This window comes from Hirsutella rhossiliensis, assembly GCF_020360975.1.
Source record: "Hirsutella rhossiliensis strain HR02 chromosome Unknown scaffold00001, whole genome shotgun sequence".
Lineage (NCBI taxonomy): Eukaryota > Fungi > Ascomycota > Sordariomycetes > Hypocreales > Ophiocordycipitaceae > Hirsutella > Hirsutella rhossiliensis.
In genome coordinates, this window is record NW_025408667.1 from 11295178 (window position 1) to 11312925 (window position 17748).

Consider the following 17748-nt stretch of genomic DNA (forward strand, 5'->3'; position numbering starts at 1 on the left):
AGAGCCATCTGATGCAAGCGTGGATACTCGGCTCTCTGTTCCTCACGACACCACCATTCAAGCGGATTGGCAGTCAGCATATGTCTCGGAGGAGCATTGATGAATTTCTCAAACTCGTCTTCATCGCCAGGTTCATCCAGGACACTCATTGACTGCCTTATGCGCTCGTAAGAAGCGACCTCTCGCGCTTCACAACTGGGTCGCACGGTTCTCTCCGAAGAAATTGGTCTGTCCTTATACTTCGCCCATTGCCGCTGTGCTGCAGCAATGGCTGTCTGCCGCCACTCTGGTGCCCAATGACGGTCGAGATACCTCCGCCGTTTTTCTGGATGGAGCAGAAGTGCCGTGGCATACACGGGGTTTTTGTCGGTTTCTTCATAATACTTTGAAAGAACCCACCAGCCCATGTGAATCGAGCTTACCATGTGGGCGTTTTCGGCATACTTGACCTGCATCGAAGTTGAGCTTCTTTTCTTCAGCCCGAAGGCAATACTTGCAGAGTCTACGACTGACCTTTGCGTCTTCGAATTGCACGAAGAGGATGTCCATGTTCTCTAGCACCTGATCTATTGAAGCCCAGGCCATTTGCTGCTCCAAGGTGGCCTGGTGAAACGGCTGCAAAAACTCGTGTGTCATCTTCAATACTTGCCAGTCATCGTGAGTCAGGATGTCGTCCTCAAGCTCTCGATGATACTGATTGACGAAGACCGACAATGGGCCTTCCTGGCTGATGGCGGCATCAAGCAGCTTGAACCACGAGTTCCAGCGCGTGATGTTGTCGATACCGAGGGCTTTCCCCGCAATGTCGTCCCATGCATCGTTGTGAATTGTAGAGTTGCGAATGAACACAGCAATGTTGTGAAGTTTCCCCATTGGACCGATGCTCCGCCAACCGGCAGTATCATTTCTTTTCCTGCGCTTGGCGTGAGTTCTTGGCGTAGATTCTGAATGGAGGTGGTCATGCAAGGCATCTGCGACAGTAGTTTGATTCAGTTCGTCGTCCGCCTGTTCAACGGCGGCCTGAAGTGCACTTTCGCTGGTCGCAAAGAGAAAGGCTTGCAGGAAAGGTTAATGATGTGGCCAGCGCATCGTGTTCGAGACGATATCGGATCAAAGGTCAGCCCATGCTCTTGCGATAAATCAGCAGAAAGTTGACGGAGGCAAGTGTCATTTTTCGCATCATTGTCTCCGGTGAAATAGCCGAGTTTCTGTGTGATGCCGTATCTCCGGATGATCTTCAGTAGGTGCGGCGTCATCGCTGCGCCCGCGTGCGACCGTCGCAGGTTTGGCAATCCCAGCAATGCCTTGCGAGGCTTGTATGCCTCGTCGACCCATTGCGCATGAACAGCGATGTATGCCTTGCGTTGAGGAGAAGACCATACATCCATTGCGATATGCACAAGACTCCGAGCGCCTTCGAGCCACCGACAGACGGATTGTTGATGCGTATCGTACGCCCTATCTAGATCCGAAGCGACCGTGTTGCTAGAGTCGACGAGGAACTCCTCGACTGCGGGGTTGATCGCGGTCAAAAGTGCCTGATACTCTGGCCACGTCGCGCAGCTCAGTGGCAGATGCCTATTCGCGGAAAGTAGCATCTGTGCCTCTCGGAAAGCATCGACATTGATCACGCTCCGCAAAATGTTGACCTCGCTCTCTTGAGTCAGCCTCAGCTGCTTTTCGCTTGTTCTCGCAAAGGCATTCTCGATGGCTACTTGACGCTTGCATCGAGCATTCGTATCTTCTCTGACTTGTACGTGATGAACCTTTTCGAGATGATAGCGGGCGTTGCCAGAAATGTGGGTTGACCACGATGGATTGCGACAACGTTTGCAGTAGTGGAGTAAATTGCCACCTGCCGTGCGTGGCTCATCGCCTCGAGCCTGTCGAAAGTGATGCCAAGTCGACGTCGCTCTCAACTTCCTCCTCTTGACTGCTGCCGGAGGGGAATGCTCCGATTCTGAAGGTATACTGGCAGATTGCGAGACACTATCGGAAGGCAAAATTGATGATGAAGGGTTCGATGCGATGTCAACCTCCGGCACACGGGATACGCAGTCTTCCATTGCCAAAGCCGAGGTATCGAGGGGGCGTGCACTTCAATCAGCAAAATGGAGGGCATGAAGAATCTTCAACGAAAGAATGCTACCATTCTGTGCCGAGCCCCTTTCCACAGCGCTACGGCTGACGAGTGGGAAAAGTAAGTACGCCTAAGACAGGCAATCAGAGCATAATAGGGGCATATTAACAATACATATTGATAGGGGACATCTATATTTTTATCGATATCGATAAGCTTAAAAATAAATATGCCCATACTTATCAATATATATTGATTACTGAGATGTCTGCTTAGGAGGACGGCCTTCGAGGCGGTAACGCAATCGATTGCGTGGAACACCGAATTGTCGGGCCACATTGGCGACTTTTGCATCAGGGACATCGCCGATGTATTGCATCGCTTCTAGAATACGCGCTTCCATGTTCCTTGATGCAAAACGAAGTGACGTGGGTGGAACAAAGCAGATTGAAGGCAGACGGTGAAAAATCTGGCTATTGCGGTGTACTGGCTACTGCGGTGTCCAGCACCAGCTTATGGAGCTGGTGAGGAACGAACGCGAAATAAGTGGGGCGTGGCACGGGTACGCGGTGTGGTTGTTCAGAACCCAGATTCAAGTTTGGTGAACATGCCGCCATGACGGATGTGCCGGATTCTGGAGGCATGATAGGGGCAACAGCTGGATGCCGGGAGTCTTCGTCCATACCGTGGGTTGCATCGAGGAAGAAAAGCGACTCGTTTTCCCTCTCTTGCACTAGGAGCTGTTCAAAATCCTCCACAGCTGGGTTTAGCTTCTGGCAAAGAAGCTCGACCAAAACATAGGAGCGGAAAGATGACACCATCCCCTCAGCGACGCGTTGACTGCGATGTGGGGACCCCCTCTGTAGGCACCGAATACCCAAAAGCATAACAGCGCCAGAATTAGCAGCATCTGATTTGGGGCCCGTCCAATTCGTGACAACATTTCTGGAGCCACTTGCGGAGGATATAGGTACGTCGCGTGATTTGCTATCGTACCAGTGAATGACATCGTCGTATGCGACCGCAAAGGCCCACTGATTGTCATCATGATACGGAATAATCACTGGCTCTTGAGAGCCTTCATTAGCGGCGATACTTGCGCCTTCTCGCAGATCCCGCACGTCGAGAATTTTCGTGCAGCTGACGTCTTGCCGGAGAAGTTCGAGGTATTCCCTTACTATCTCAACGTCAAGACTTTCCCCCCTGGCGAGTTTCAACAGCGACGATGACAAGTCTGCCGGAGGGGTATTTGAAACTCGAAGAGCGTACTCTTCCCATTCCGTGCTAGTGTGTGGGATGGGATCCTCTGCATTCGGATACCGCCGCTCAAGAGACTTTAAGGCAGAATGTACTAGAGGAAGCGAATCACATGGAAATGCGCCGCGTGCAAATTGTTCAAACTCGTTACAGTCGGCCATTGCTGCTGTACATGCTCACTTTCCCTACCGGTCTGCTTTCATTATATGGAAAACCAATGTTCCCCACTCGAATGCCGGGGCGATAGACAGTCTATTGCAAGACATTTGGCCTCGCCGGCCGGAACGATACAAGTCGTGAAGCTGACGAACGGGAGACAAACTGTGGCCACTGTAAATTGTACCGCAGCATATCTAGTCACAGCTATAACCACGATATACTGCCGCAGCAGCAGCGACTGCACATACAAGCATTTAAATAGCTCCGATACTACGAATTTAGTCTTCAGCCGACAAGAGTAGGTACAGTATGAATCAACTGACGATGGAACGCACCGCAAATACGCGAGGATCTGAGCGACGGAGACCACAACTGATCTCAAATAGCCACCCACGTTTGAAACGGTGCATCCCGAATTTGCTGCCTTTGATTCAGGAATCAGCAGCACCTAAGAAAGATGTTGAAAGGGACGTAGCGGAGGAATGGGTGGCAGGGATGTCTCCTACGCATGGTTCGCAAGAGGTAAAAAAGGCGACGGTCGATACAGCAGCTCCCGACCGGCAAGAGAATCGGGGCTCCTAGGAGACCAAGTCGCGTAAAGACCACATACTTGCCCACCTGCGTGATCCGAACACGAACGGTGCAACGCGTTTCAGCCCGGCCAAGCAGCCTCCGGCGGCGGTGACAACACGGTCGGCTTTAACGTTGAGATAAGCTGTCAGAAACATTACTACAAGGCAATCGCATTCAGTCAAATCTATCAATGTCACCATGAAATACAATCCGTTTCGACCGTACTCTAATGCGAGGTCTAAGTGATTGCGGCTCTAGCCGAGAATGTCTCCACTGCTTGCAATAATAGCCTCCAACAATGCAAGTCCTTGCTGCGGGAAAACAAGCGTCGGGGCAAGTGGCGGCGAAGGGACTGGTAGTGAACACCTATCTCCTTGCGTGACCTGTCCTTACCGATATGCCTTCTTATATTATTTCCACATTTTGATGCAGTTGCATGACTATTTGTCAGCGACTCGGCTGACAGCATAGAAGAAGCATAAGGGGGGGATCAAAGATGTGTATTTAGTGATGCATGTCACGGCCTAGCTACTGGGCAGAAGGTTCCCTTTATACTTGTACAGATACCCGGTCCGACCCTCTATTCGGGTGAATTGACAAGTTTCTATACTTGACTCAAGTCCTTCAGGTGTCCCATAGCTAAGGAGGCGATGCCTTAGTCAGGGGGTAATTGCAGTCATGCCCTGACTCGGCTGACCCCTGAAATGCCGCGCGTAAAGAGCGTTACCTCAGTTTGCTAACAAATTGGGCTACCATAGAAGTCGTGAAATGTTAAGATACTACATATGTGGCTCCGTAGCTCTGGATCTCGTGACCGGGGGTAGCTCCTGCCTAAGCAAAGGACACTTCGACTCCCTCCATTCAGTTTACCAGAGGCAGCCGAGCAAAAGAGTGGCATCCATGCCACTACGCTTTTTCCAGGCGCAATGGACGTCATTGTCCGCACAGTTCATACGACTGTGCCGTGCGCCACTTTTCTTTCGTCATGTACAATTGACGTCACTGTCCGCACGTTTGGCAAGGCTGTTCCTTGGCCTTCGAGCTCGCGAGTCAGCTGGACTTGACTCCCCGGACAGCCTGCCATCGACTCTGCCATCGACTCTGCCATCGACACCACCAAGCCAGGAGAAGGAAAACGACCCCGCTGCCACAGACAGTCAGGTATCCAGCGCTCAGATCGAACAAGAAGCTTCAATCTTCTTCCCCCTCACAGAGGAGCAAGTTGAAGCCAAGAACGGTGCATTCATCCAACTAATCGACAAGGATGCCGTCTGCCATGTGGCCTCTAAGTACTGTGGAGGAGGAGGGAGCTTGCAGCATCATTGATGAGAATCAAGGCAGCTTTAACATCTGCTTCTTTGTTCGCTTCGAGCCCAACGAAAATACGTGGGTTTTGAGGATTCCAATCGTGCCTCTGGTTCGTGATGCATGGGACAAGCTCTTGAGTGAGGTGGCTACGATGCGGTGAGCTATCTCATCACCTGTTCGATGGAATTCTGGTGACGAAATCACCCACGCAGATATATTGAAAGTAACACTTCGATTCGCATCCCTTGCGTCCACGCATACGGAGAAGACGACACGTTGGTGCAAGGTGCTTCAACGCCATTTATGATTATGGAATTCATATCCGGGCGGCAACTTGATATTGATACTTGGATACATACTGCAAAACCAGAAAGGAAGAATCTATATATCGATCTTATTAATGCTCTTGGGCAGCTACGCAATCTTGAGTTTTCTGCGGCAGGCTCGCTGATGCCGAATTTAATCGATGAAGCAAATCCCACAATTGGCCCCTTCCTTTCAATAGCTGATAATGGAGTCGCAGGAAGCTTCGCAACGATGGCCATCCCAAGGATTTTCACATCCACGGCGCAATTTGCAGATTATCATTGCAACTTTTTGTCAGAGACGATTCAGCAACCCGTCCAGGAGCCCAGCCTCAACCAAACAAAGATGGAACTGTTCGCATTGGACAGTCTACTGAAGGAGATACCCAAGTGCATCGACTTCAAAGAGCCCAGCCCTTCATTCGTACTCGCCCACCCGGATCTCAGATGTGGCAACATCCTCGTCGACGATGACTTTCACATTCTCGCAATCATTGACTGGGAGTTTTCCGGTACGATTCCGCTGCAATTATTCACGCCGCCACCTTGGATTATGGGACACGATCCCGATACCCTCCTTTCCTACACCGGTGTTCCCCGACGCGATATTTTTCCAGAATTCCGCACACCTCATATGGAAATGAGGAACTCATCGGGCACTTGCACCCAGCTTTGTTAAGACTAGGGATTGGAAGATGAAGCCATGCAGCATCAATTCGTGCAAAAAGTGTCGCCCATTATGGAAATCTTTCGGCACCCCTCTAAACTCCTGAATATATACCAGATGTCCATCTTTGAACACGTATACGGATCTAACACATACAGAGAGACGGTGGTTAACGACTTTCTCAAGAAAGATGAGAACCGGGTGCTTGCACAACGAGCTAAGCTTCAAATACGAAACTCTCAACGCTACACCAAGTATCTTGTTAAACATGGACTGTTCGTCGAAGTTCATCGGGCTCAGAAAATTCGTCAACTTAATGAAATGACGACAAAAACATTGGAGCAAGTCCGCCTAACGAGTCAACTCCCTCTCACGCTCCTGTATCTCGGCCAATTTCATCCACAGCCTTCCAATCTCCGCCTCCTTTTCGGCGAGATCCTGCTTCATATGCGCAATGTTTTTTCCATGGTGGCACTTTCTTCCTGTCGTCTGCGCTCCTTCGATTTCGAGACCTTCTGAGACATTAGTTGTATGTTGGCGCTTGACACATTCTGGATAAGATTGAGCAAGATTTGGCGTTCTTCCTGCTCTATCGTGTATCTGCGCATTATGTCGCTTATCCGCCTCTGGATTTGCCTGAGCTCCTCAGTGGTGGGTCCCTGGCTAGCCATGATGGACCTGTTCAAATGCTTCAATGTAAGGGATAATCGCGGACGACGATGAGAAATGCTTGGGGCCGTTCGCTCTTTATTACTCCTGCTGTGCGATCAAGGATACAAGGACATTACGTAAAGGGCGACCTTCCCCGCTGACAAGCTCGTAGCCGAGCTGTCAGATTGTCGGTCTCCGTCTCGTTCACGTCTCGTCTGAATGAGTAAGGTGGGATTAGTAGTCGGTGAAGCCGTTCCTGCCTGTATGCGGCTTGATTGATTGATTGATGTATTTTCCGTCCAACGGCCGCGATGCTGCTCGGGTCCCTAGGGGCACAGGACGTGCTATGCTACGTTATCGATACAGGTTGTGGTGGCTTCCCGGAGATAATCCCGTCGTGTCTCCTATTCTCCAGTCGCGAAATGTAATCAAGCACTATCCAGCATTTTATCGGCTCTGAGGCGCTCCGTGTCAAGCCTAGTGGCCGTCAGCCGGATGTCCCGGCGCGGCATGGAGTCTGCCATTCTCTAGGTCTCTATAAGACCGTCGTCGGAGACTGCCAAAGGGGCTTCAATTAACCCGGGGTAACCCTTAAGCTATACCCTTCACCTAGACGGGTCCGGTGAGAGGTTCATGACAAAAGAAAGGTCTGGTGAGAAGTTCATGACAAAATAAAGAGAAGAAAGAGGGGGTTCCCTCGTCTAGTGGCAAGGATAGAGCTGTTCAAAGAACGAGGTCACCTTCGCTAGCTTAACGACTCATGGCCGAACTAATTCCTAAGTTCACGCTCTCACATTGAAGTGTGCCGTCGCAGAGTCCTGGCTCTTAATTGTGTGGCATAATGTTCCTTAGGTGTGTTGCAGAGACCATCTACTGCGCATGGTCGATCTTCACTACTCTGGTTTTTTGAGGCTCTGCCTGCGCGGATAATGAAGGTGATATCGTCATGGTTTTCTGGCCCGGTTAGGCAGCCTTGGCCCAGTCAGGTCGTTGGTTGAGCAACAGCGTATTCCAGGCTACAGAACCGTACCGGTGTAGTAATATACCATCAATCTATAGTGGATCTAGGCCCTCCTCGACAAAGCCCAGCGTAGAACGCGATAATATAGCATTGAAGCATAGCATGGCTTTAGCGGCCTCTGACATAAGCATCGGTTCGCTTACCTTTCCTCAGCAACAGGCAACCAGCGCTGCTTCTTTAGCGCAGGCATCATGATGCGGTCGTACACAATGAACAGAGCTATGGATAGAACAAACCACAACCCTATCACGACAACAGTAACGACCGCAGTAATAGACCACTGCCCATCCTGCATGCTGTAGACATTTAGAAGACTCGATCCTAAGCCCATGGCTGAATGCATCAATGTTGGACTTTGAAATGTTAGGGCAACGGAGGTATGGTTCCATATCATATAGGCTTGTTTGCTTACACGACCAAGTAGCGATTAACCCAAATGAAGTTGTTTTTCCACTTGAGCCAAAGAATCACCAGCCCGACCGTTGCGATTAGGCAAGCAAAGCAAGCTATGTATATCAGAGGAACATTGCGGACGGCGGTCATTACAGACTTTCCTACTAGGCCAGTCTTCTGGAGAGCGCTAGATTCCTGCATAGAAGCGTACGTCGAAGGAGACATCAGGAATCCTGCTAGTAGTAGCCAGGTAAAAATACCAGCGGAGATGAAAAACCAGGGCTCAATTTCCCTGTCAATGTGAAGGATCTGTTCGTCATACTTAGATAAGTACTTTACTGGTTCGCTTTCTACAGTCACGAGTTCAGTGTGGTAGTCTTGGCCAACATTGCTGGAATCATGACGACGATTGCGTTCTGGCATTGTGGCATCACTGCATACCGCAGGCGTATCATGCATCCAAGGGACTTTGATCACACTTTATTAACCATTCCGTTTCTTCTAAGGGAAGGTCACTTATGGACAAAGAGCTTGCCAGGTTCAGGACATGTGCACATCGAGTGCACATCGAGTGCACATCGAGTGCACATCGAGTGCACATCGAGTGCACATCGAGTGCACATCGAGTGCATATTTAGCGTGTTGGCTTTTACACTTTGTTTTCTACCTGAACACTATATAGTTTGGACCCATTGTAGATTAACAGTCGCAAAGAGTCTCAGACCAGAAACTAGTCATCGAAGCAGCGCAGTCCTCATTACTTACTTACACATATAAGTAATGGGCCTCATCTCTCCTAGTAAGTTGCAATATCTTCAGCAAACCCACCATGGCGCCCCAGAAAAAAAACCCTGTAGTTCGGAAAGGCGCATCTGTGGCAAACGCAGGCATCAGCAGTAAAAGATTGACGCAAAAAGCCGTCAAAAAGAATGAGGAACAGTTGCAAGAGCAGCTCAGAAACCTCGAGAAGAAATACGAGGATGCTGATGACAAAGAGAAGCAACATATTGAGAGTCAGATACAAATCACAAGGAAGCTTGTTGATGACGCCAAATCAGCGGCTATGGAGCTGGATGGGGATAATGCTATGACGCTGGATGGGGATGCTGAGTCACCTGTAGACATCGATGAGCAACGAGCCGAAACCGAAACTCAAGGAGCCGGCACCGAGGTACAAGGGCAACCATCGAGCATCACACAAGAAAAAGGCTTATTCGTAGATGAAAACTCCGCAAACTCCGGAGCCACAATTGATCATTCGTCTAGGACCCAGTCTGAACAGCAACAGCCATCGGGGTGGAATAGCGGCTTGCAGCCCGACATGCCCCTTGTTTCTAGAGAAGAGCCCCAAGATGATGGTGATGACGACAATATTGGACTCGTCCGTGCTTTTGACGATATGTCATTGTCCCAAGCTCTTGGAACGCTTGAATTTGCTTTCAAGGGTGGTTGGGGGGTCTATTATGGCGTTTATCGCCATGGTTACGAGTCTGCGCCGCGCTACTCCATCCACTACATTGGGAAGGGATTTAGTTCCGAGATTCTGCGCAATCCATCTTCCAACTTTGAATCAAAATCCTTGATAGTCGATCGTTCTGCTGAAAAAGGTACGATATACAAGATCGTAGGTGTGGCATGGAAGGATGTCCCAGGTTTTGGCCGCATGGAATCGTTGGCCGAAGATCAGTGGGCGTCGAGTTCAAGGAATATGTTTATCAAGGTGAGATGGAAGAACAATAACGGACCAGAGTCATGGGAAAGACGAGGCGCTGCGAAAGATTATTTGTATCCAAAAGCCCCGCAGAAGATCCCCGGGAAGGATAACCTTACGTACGGAGACCACATCATCTTAAACCAAAGCACCAAGAGGCATAAGGCGGACCGCTTGATCATCGAAACAGCGGTAAGGATGGAGCGAAGATTTGATCGAATTGGAGCCAACGGGGGTAGAACTGAGGGTCTGACTAAAAGCCTCACACCAGGATTAGTCTCAGAGCGACCGGTAAGAGCCAAGGTGGTCGACGAAAAAGATCATCAGGAGGCTTCGCGTGTTAAATCTGAGTGAGTCGGCCGGTTCGACTAATGGCTTTCCATTCACTATTTTTGAGAAGTTTGCGTGTTAGCAATGGAATTCGCGCTTTAAGTTTGTAGTTTTACGTTCGCGAGACAGTGAAGCCATGATTGCATTTGCGCTCTTTCTGGCAGCTGGTCGTCAGAGAATCGCGTTGTGTCGATGTTCGACGATAATTGATTCGCACCTGCCACTGTTCAGCTTGTTGTTTCATTGCTAAGCGACAGCAAATACTTCGCAAATAGACTGAGGGTGATCTTGCAAGACGTATATAGATGATAAATAAACATATCTAACTTCAAGAAGACAATGAATTAGGAGATTGCTCGTCGTGGCGCTGACTAGCACGGGCGGTACAAGTGTCTTTCTTTTGACGAATTATAACGTGCTGGGGCAACCCTAGAGTCACAGGAGGATGCTCTGCTACTGGTACACCTAGGCGATACCAAAGTTACTCCAGACTACAATATTCTCAAAAAAAAAGGTGAAGACGCACGCGATGTGACTTTGTTGGGGTTTCAATTTTCAGTCAAGCTATATTACAGCAAAGTACAGGCGCCGAATTAGTCTTCGCTGCTGTTCAGCAGCGCTACAGTACATTTATCCACACCCCATTGCATTCTTGTTGCGTTTTCTGGACCCTGGCCCGGTTGATTTAGTCCGTATTACATGAAAGATGCTGGGAACTATCCCATATGGCGGCCTCAAGTGAGTCGTCCATCACTCCACGGTTCACTGGCTACGTAGCTAACCCATTCGGAAATGGCTATTGTTGTACAAAACGGAAGCCAATAATTGCCGCAGACAATAGTGGCGATGGGTACGGCGTTCACTTCTGCGCAGACATTGCAATAATAAATAAATACATATTTTTGGCATATTGTTATGTATTGTTAGGAGTGTGGCTATATTGATATGTATTGTTAAGCTTATCAATAATTATTAATATAACATTGAATGCTCATCTCCGTCTCCGTTGGCGCCGCCCACATCCATGATCTCGTCATCAACCGCAACGTACAGTTTGCGAATCAAATCGTTCCTCACCCAATTACCCAAGCATTGCAGCTTTTCAGTCCTGTCCGCGGAAAGTCGAGCTCGATCCCAAGAAAGTGTCCGCCTTGTGCAAGAGAACACCCGCTCCGGCTCGTCCGACATCGCTGGGACGCTGAGTATGTCAAGGGCCATCTGATGCAAGCGTGGATACTCGGCTCTCTGCTCCTCACGACACCACCATTCAAGCGGATTGGCAGTCAGCATATGTCTCGGAGGAGCATTGATGAATTTCTCAAACTCGTCTTCATCGCCAGGTTCATCCAGGACACTCATTGACTGCCTTATGCGCTCGTAAGAAGCGACCTCTCGCGCTTCACAACTGGGTCGCACGGTTCTCTCCGACGAAATCGGTCTGTCCTTATACTTCGCCCATTGCCGCTGCGCTGCAGCAATGGCTGTCTGCCGCCACTCTGGTGCCCAATGACGGTCGAGATACCTCCGCCGTTTTTCTGGATGGAGCAGAAGTGCCGTGGCATACACGGGGTTTTTGTCGGTTTCTTCGTAATACTTTGAAAGAACCCACCAGCCCATGTGAACCGAGCTTACCATGTGGGCGTTTTCGGCATACTTGACCTGCATCGAAGTTGAGCTTCTCTTCTTCAGCCCGAAGGCAATACTTGCAGAGTCTGCGACTGACCTTTGCGTCTTCGAATTGCACGAAGAGTATGTCCATGTTCTCTAGCACCTGATCTATTGAAGCCCAGGCCATTTGCTGCTCCATGGTGGCCTGGTGAAACGGCTGCAAGAACTCGTGTGTCATCTTCAATACTTGCCAGTCATCATGAGTCAGGATGTCGTCCTCAAGCTCTCGATGATACTGATTGACGAAGACCGACAATGGGCCTTCCTGGCTGATGGCGGCATCAAGCAGCTTGAACCACGAGTTCCAGCGCGTGATGTTGTCGATACCGAGGGCTTTCCCCGCAATGTCGTCCCATGCGTCGTTGTGAATTGTAGAGTTGCGAATGAACACAGCAATGTTGTGAAGTTTTCCCATTGGACCGATACTCCGCCAACCGGCAATGTCATTTCTTTTCCTGCGCTGGGCGTGAGTTCTTGGCGTAGATTCTGAATGGAGGTGGTCATGCAAGGCGTCTGCAACAGTAGTTTGATTCAGTTCATCGTCCGCCTGTTCAACGGCGGCCTGAAGTGCACTTTCGCTGGTCGCAAAGAGAAAGGCTTGCAGGGAAAGGTTAATGATGTGGCCAGCGCACCGCGTTCGAGAGGATATTGGATCAAAGGTCAGCCCATGCTCTTGCGATAAATCGGCAGAAAGTTGACGGAGGCAAGTGTCATTTTAGCATCATTGTCCCCGGTGAAATAGCCGAGTTTTTGTGTTATGCCGTATCTCCGGATGATCTTCAGTAGGTGCGGCGTCATCGCTGCGCCCGCGTGCGACCGTCGCAGGTTTGGCAATCCCAGCAATGCCTTGCGAGGCTTGTATGCCTCGTCGACCCATTGCGCATGAACAGCGATGTATGCCTTGCGTTGAGGAGAAGACCATACATCCATTGCGATATGCACAAGACTCCGAGCGCCTTCGAGCCACCGACAGACGGATTGTTGATGCGTGTCGTAGGCCCTATCTAGATCCGAAGCGACCGTGTTGCTAGAGTCGACGAGGAACTCCTCGACTGCGGGGTTGATCGCGGTCAAAGTGCCTGATACTCTGGCCACGTCGCGCAGCTCAGTGGCAGATGCCTATTCGCGGAAAGTAGCATCTGTGCCTCTCGGAAAGCATCGACATTGATCACGCTCCGCAAAATATTGACCTCGCTCTCTTGAGTCAGCCTCAGCTGCTTTTCGCTTGTTCTCGCGAAGGCATTCTCGATGGCTACTTGACGCTTGCATCGAGCATTCGTGTCTTCTCTGACTTGTACGTGATGAACCTTTTCGAGATGATAGCGGGCGTTGCCAGAAATGTGGGTTGACCACGATGGATTGCGACAACGTTTGCAGTAGTGGAGTAAATTGCCACCTGCCGTGCGTGGCTCATCGCCTCGAGCCTGTCGAAAGTGATGCCAAGTCGACGTCGCTCTCAACTTCCTCCTCTTGACTGCTGCCGGAGGGGAATGCTCCGATTCTGAAGGTATACTGGCAGATTGCGAGACACTATCGGAAGGCAAAATTGATGACGAAGGGTTCGATGCGATGTCAACTTCCGGCACACGGGATACGTAGTCTTCCATTGCCAAAGCTGAGATATCGAGGGGGCGTGCACTTCGATCACCAAAATGGAGGGCATGGAGAATCTTGAACGAAAGAATGCTCCCATTCTGTGCCGAGCCCCTTTCCTCAGCGCTACGGCTGACGTGTGGAAAAAGTAAGTACGCCTAAAACAGGCATTCAAGTCAAAATAGGGGCATATTAGCAATACATATTGATAGGGGACTTCCATATTGTTATCGATATTGATAAGCTTAACAATAAATATGCCCATACTTATCAATATATATTGATTACTGCAATGTCTGACTTGATCGATTCAAGTGGCCTCGCCAGTTCTGTCTGGCTTTGCACGCCAGGCGGGGGGAAGTCAGCTATAGGTAAAGCATGGCAACACCGATTATGTGGTCATGCATTTGCGCACCGCGCAAACGCATCAGCCAGCTACCACTCCTCTGGACGTAACCGACCAGCAGCCCGCCGAAGAGCGACCGATATTTCCAAATCGTTTGCGAGAAGGACCATGATGTATTCAGTCCAGAGTCTATCGCATCCTCAAAACATTTCTCGACCATAATGGGTTGCAACGTTACCGAGAAGAGCTTCATCCCATCGTCTCATATTAAAGCCCTTGCTTTAGCTGCTACCGCGCGAGGGTCCCCTGCGTCGACTTTTGTGAGCTGTATTGTCAGTGAGGTGTCTAGTCGCATTTTTCAAATCGCATGGCTTCACGGCACCGACCAAGCCCAAGATGCCTCGCTTGTGCCCTGGATAACCAACAGTCCTGGCCCTAGTTCTCGCTGTGCTTGCTTCTGTTGCATCCTCAAGCTGTTCGTCGCTGAGAATGTAGTTGAAAATTTCCACCATGTCTCTTTCCAACTCATCGAGACCTTCGCCGCTGGTCATCAGCATTAGGCCCTATAAATGGTACAATGAGCCGGTACTCCCACAACTTTGTTTTGCTCATTCCGTCGTCATCCCTATCGATGCGACTGCCAGCTGTTCAGCTATACGCGCCATTTTGCCGCCAGGTACTGTTCTCGGTGTCTACATGTACCATGATACTATTGTACCGGTCGCCTCTAGCGGAGGTTGCTTCCACTTTTGGTGACTGGTGCGACAGGTACAATTTCTTTACGGGCACTACGGTGTACTTACGGCACGCCTACGACACGGGCGGAAGTCTGATTGCGCGTTGGTTGAGAGGAGATCGCGCCCGTATTCTCGAAGTTGCTGCAGGTCGGCATTTGGCCGGAGGCCCCTGCATGTTGCTCGCGCAACACCCTGTGGCCATTAGTGCACTAGGGCAGCCCCTGTCGGTCATTTGTACCCAATTAGAGCCCCATTCCAGAACCGAACGCCAGGCAGCGGCCATTTCAGGGCAAGGTGTTAGACGGCTGAAGGCGTGCACACGAGGGGAACCGGCTGCGGGCGACTACGCACAGTGTCAACATAAGGGCTTGCACACTAAACGGATTGCAGGTATATTTAGAAGCATGCATATCTGACAGTTCGGCCCGTACCCTGAGTACTCCGAGGCGACCGGCCATATAAGTGTCGGTGAAATCACATCCATAAAGCGTGAACTATGGGCAAGTCCAACCTCACCTTTTTCGACATGCTTGGTCTCCAAGTGCGAGAAGAAGAAGCGTCAGGTAAACATATTTCTGCGCCACCGTGCCGTTCACCACCACTGAACATATCTAGGCAGCGACTGGCAAAGCGACGACAGCGAAGGGAACTTGCGCGATTTCGTGCGCAAAGAAAAAGATGCCGAAGAGCCACCACTCACATCGGGGTCTTTGGCGTCAAACTCCAGCGGCAGCTCCTACCGAGACGAAAAGACTGGCATCGACGACTACGGAGCGCGGAAATATAAATCAGATAAGAGCCCTCGGCGGCAGTCCGTCTCGGACATGGCAGTCCATTGCAGCACGGCAGTGAACGATGCGATGAGTTACTCGTCGTGTCACTGCTGCGGCGTGCACATTCACCTGCCTCAAAACTTTCACCCTTATGTATTTGCTGCCCATTTGAAGAGCGCAGTTCCAGCGGTCGATGACTTTATGCACAGCCTCAGGTCACTGCGGAACGAGTTGGACTTATGCGATGGGTTGGGCAAGGGCCATACTGCTGGCGCCGGTGCTGGCGACCAGGGTTGCCATCGCGGCGCTAAGTCAGAGCGCCATGGCACTCGCAGATGCTCGAAAGACGTGGCCGATGGTCATCCCAGTCACGAACAGTCCAACGCAAATGCCGATGGCAGTACGCGAGAGAAAAAGGCGGTCGAGGACACGCTCGCTCGACTTGTTCTATAAACAACTTCGAGCGAACAAAAAGGCACATATTGTACGTCCGAAGAGGTAGAAATAACCCATTTTTGCATCTTCCCCTCCCTCTAACTGGACGAGCTCGCTTTGCCGTAGCAGCCCTCCCAGCAGTAGCATTTCGCATTTCAGTCGCTCGATAGGCCGCGAGGCCGACCGTGGAGGATGGTGGATATTGGAAGTCGTTGAGGGCACGGACACTAGATGTCGGGGTTGGATGCTTGTTTCAATTTTGAGACCAGCTATAGCCCATAATATGAGCCAGTTTCAACAGGAAAGCCTTGTGTCCGATTGATAGTCCACATTTGTAAGCAGCCAATAGCGAGAGAAATTTGGACAAGATTAACAGGCTGTATGCTTTTCATGTATCGATAGAGGACCTTTTATAGCTTGCTAATAAATGTATCATGACTATTCGTTCTTACTGCAAGCCAGTAATGATGAGCTCATACAAATACACTCGCGACTCGTGCCGCTTGAGGCATGAGGCGGGGTGGTTAGATATGATTCAGATGCTACATTAGATATGTTTCGTACCTTGTCTGATATATACGCATTTCCGCGGATTGAAATTCTCGAGCAAATATGGTCACTACAGGAATGCTGCCAAAGGCCTGAATAGCCTCTCGCTGGTTCCGCTAGATATAAAAAAAAGGCTTGCATATGTCCTTAAGAGCGGAGCACTGTCGTCAAGTACTATAACAATATTGCATATTAATTCATACTGAAGGAGGGCGACAACCAGACGGCTGAAAAGATTCAGAATGGCGCTAGAGAAATACTCTATTGAGAGAGACACCTGGACAAGGCATATAGTTGGCGATTATGCTTGTAGTCATGCTATGTCGCGCAACGGCCAGGACGCCCTACTCCTGCAGCAGCTGCCACTATCCCGGAAGAACAATAGTTATGTCAATTTTCTGAGCAAGATGCACGATTTTGCGCAGCCTTTCATTGAATTCTTGCTCCTCAAATGACACTGCGGACCTATTGGTTTGACAAGCTGGTAGCCAAGTTGGTAGTCACGCTTGCAGTTTGACTGCGAATCTGGCTCCCCTTTTGAAGTTTGGCTGCTCACATAATCGTCTTGTGGCCCAATCAGCGACAATTACAGAGGGACACGGGTCCGTGCCTATTTAAAGGCACGAGGGTCCGTGACTGTATTGGCTCGCTAAGGTGGGAGGAGTCTAACCATGTTGGGAAAAAGTCTCGTCGCTTGGACTACTCGGGAGCGGAATGACGAGGCAGGATTAGCCGCAGGCGAACTTTCTGTGATGAAGTCACGGGTTGACAGTTAACGTTTCGCTGTTGAGGAGAGGTATTCTCGCCGGGACACGGTGCAAGCAAAGAAGCGTCGCTGAACAAAATCATTTCAATGAAGGCAAGTTGGCAGTGGCACATAAGGTCAGACTGATACCCGCGAGTAATGAAGTCGAGAGGGACTAGATACTTCAGGACGCGGGTTCGTAAAAGTAGTAAACAGTGATCGGCTTCGGACTGGAGTTGATATGACATTCACTAGTGACGGATAAATGACGGCCCAATATCGCCGCACATACAGGTTATAGAGAGTGCGCTCCTTTATACTGGACTAAGGGGGTGCCAATTCTTTACTGCCATTGAGCCTTGCCGAGTAGACGAACTTCAGCAACGAGCTATTGCACGCTAATAGATTTCGACAGCAGTGATGTCCCTGAGTCCATCTATATCTGCT

The 17748-nt window shown here is 50.1% G+C and overlaps 4 protein-coding genes across 4 annotated transcripts; 3 read left to right on the plus strand and 1 right to left on the minus strand.

Moving 5' to 3' along the window:
* Window positions 1-5914: 5914 nt before the first annotated feature.
* HRG_01436 (phosphotransferase enzyme family domain-containing protein) lies at window positions 5915-6361 on the plus strand (the record flags this gene model as incomplete). The annotated part of the gene is made up of 1 exon (XM_044859907.1): window positions 5915-6361. The coding sequence occupies one exon, from the start codon at window positions 5915-5917 to the stop codon at window positions 6359-6361; it is 447 nt and encodes a 148-aa protein (XP_044726307.1).
* A 2882-nt stretch (window positions 6362-9243) lies between these two features.
* Window positions 9244-10420, plus strand: HRG_01437 (uncharacterized protein; the record flags this gene model as incomplete). The annotated part of the gene is made up of 2 exons (XM_044859908.1): window positions 9244-10317; window positions 10403-10420. 2 exons carry the CDS (start codon window positions 9244-9246, stop codon window positions 10418-10420), a joined length of 1092 nt encoding a protein of 363 aa, XP_044726308.1.
* Window positions 10421-11557: 1137 nt separating this feature from the next.
* On the minus strand, window positions 11558-12538 carry HRG_01438 (transposase-like protein; the record flags this gene model as incomplete). The annotated part of the gene is made up of 3 exons (XM_044859909.1): window positions 11558-11645; window positions 12020-12114; window positions 12179-12538. 3 exons carry the CDS (start codon window positions 12536-12538, stop codon window positions 11558-11560), a joined length of 543 nt encoding a protein of 180 aa, XP_044726309.1.
* Window positions 12539-15295: 2757 nt separating this feature from the next.
* HRG_01439 (uncharacterized protein) lies at window positions 15296-16025 on the plus strand (the record flags this gene model as incomplete). Its single annotated transcript, XM_044859910.1, has 2 exons — window positions 15296-15362; window positions 15415-16025. The coding sequence occupies 2 exons, from the start codon at window positions 15296-15298 to the stop codon at window positions 16023-16025; spliced, it is 678 nt and encodes a 225-aa protein (XP_044726310.1).
* Between the last annotated feature and the right edge of the window lie 1723 nt (window positions 16026-17748).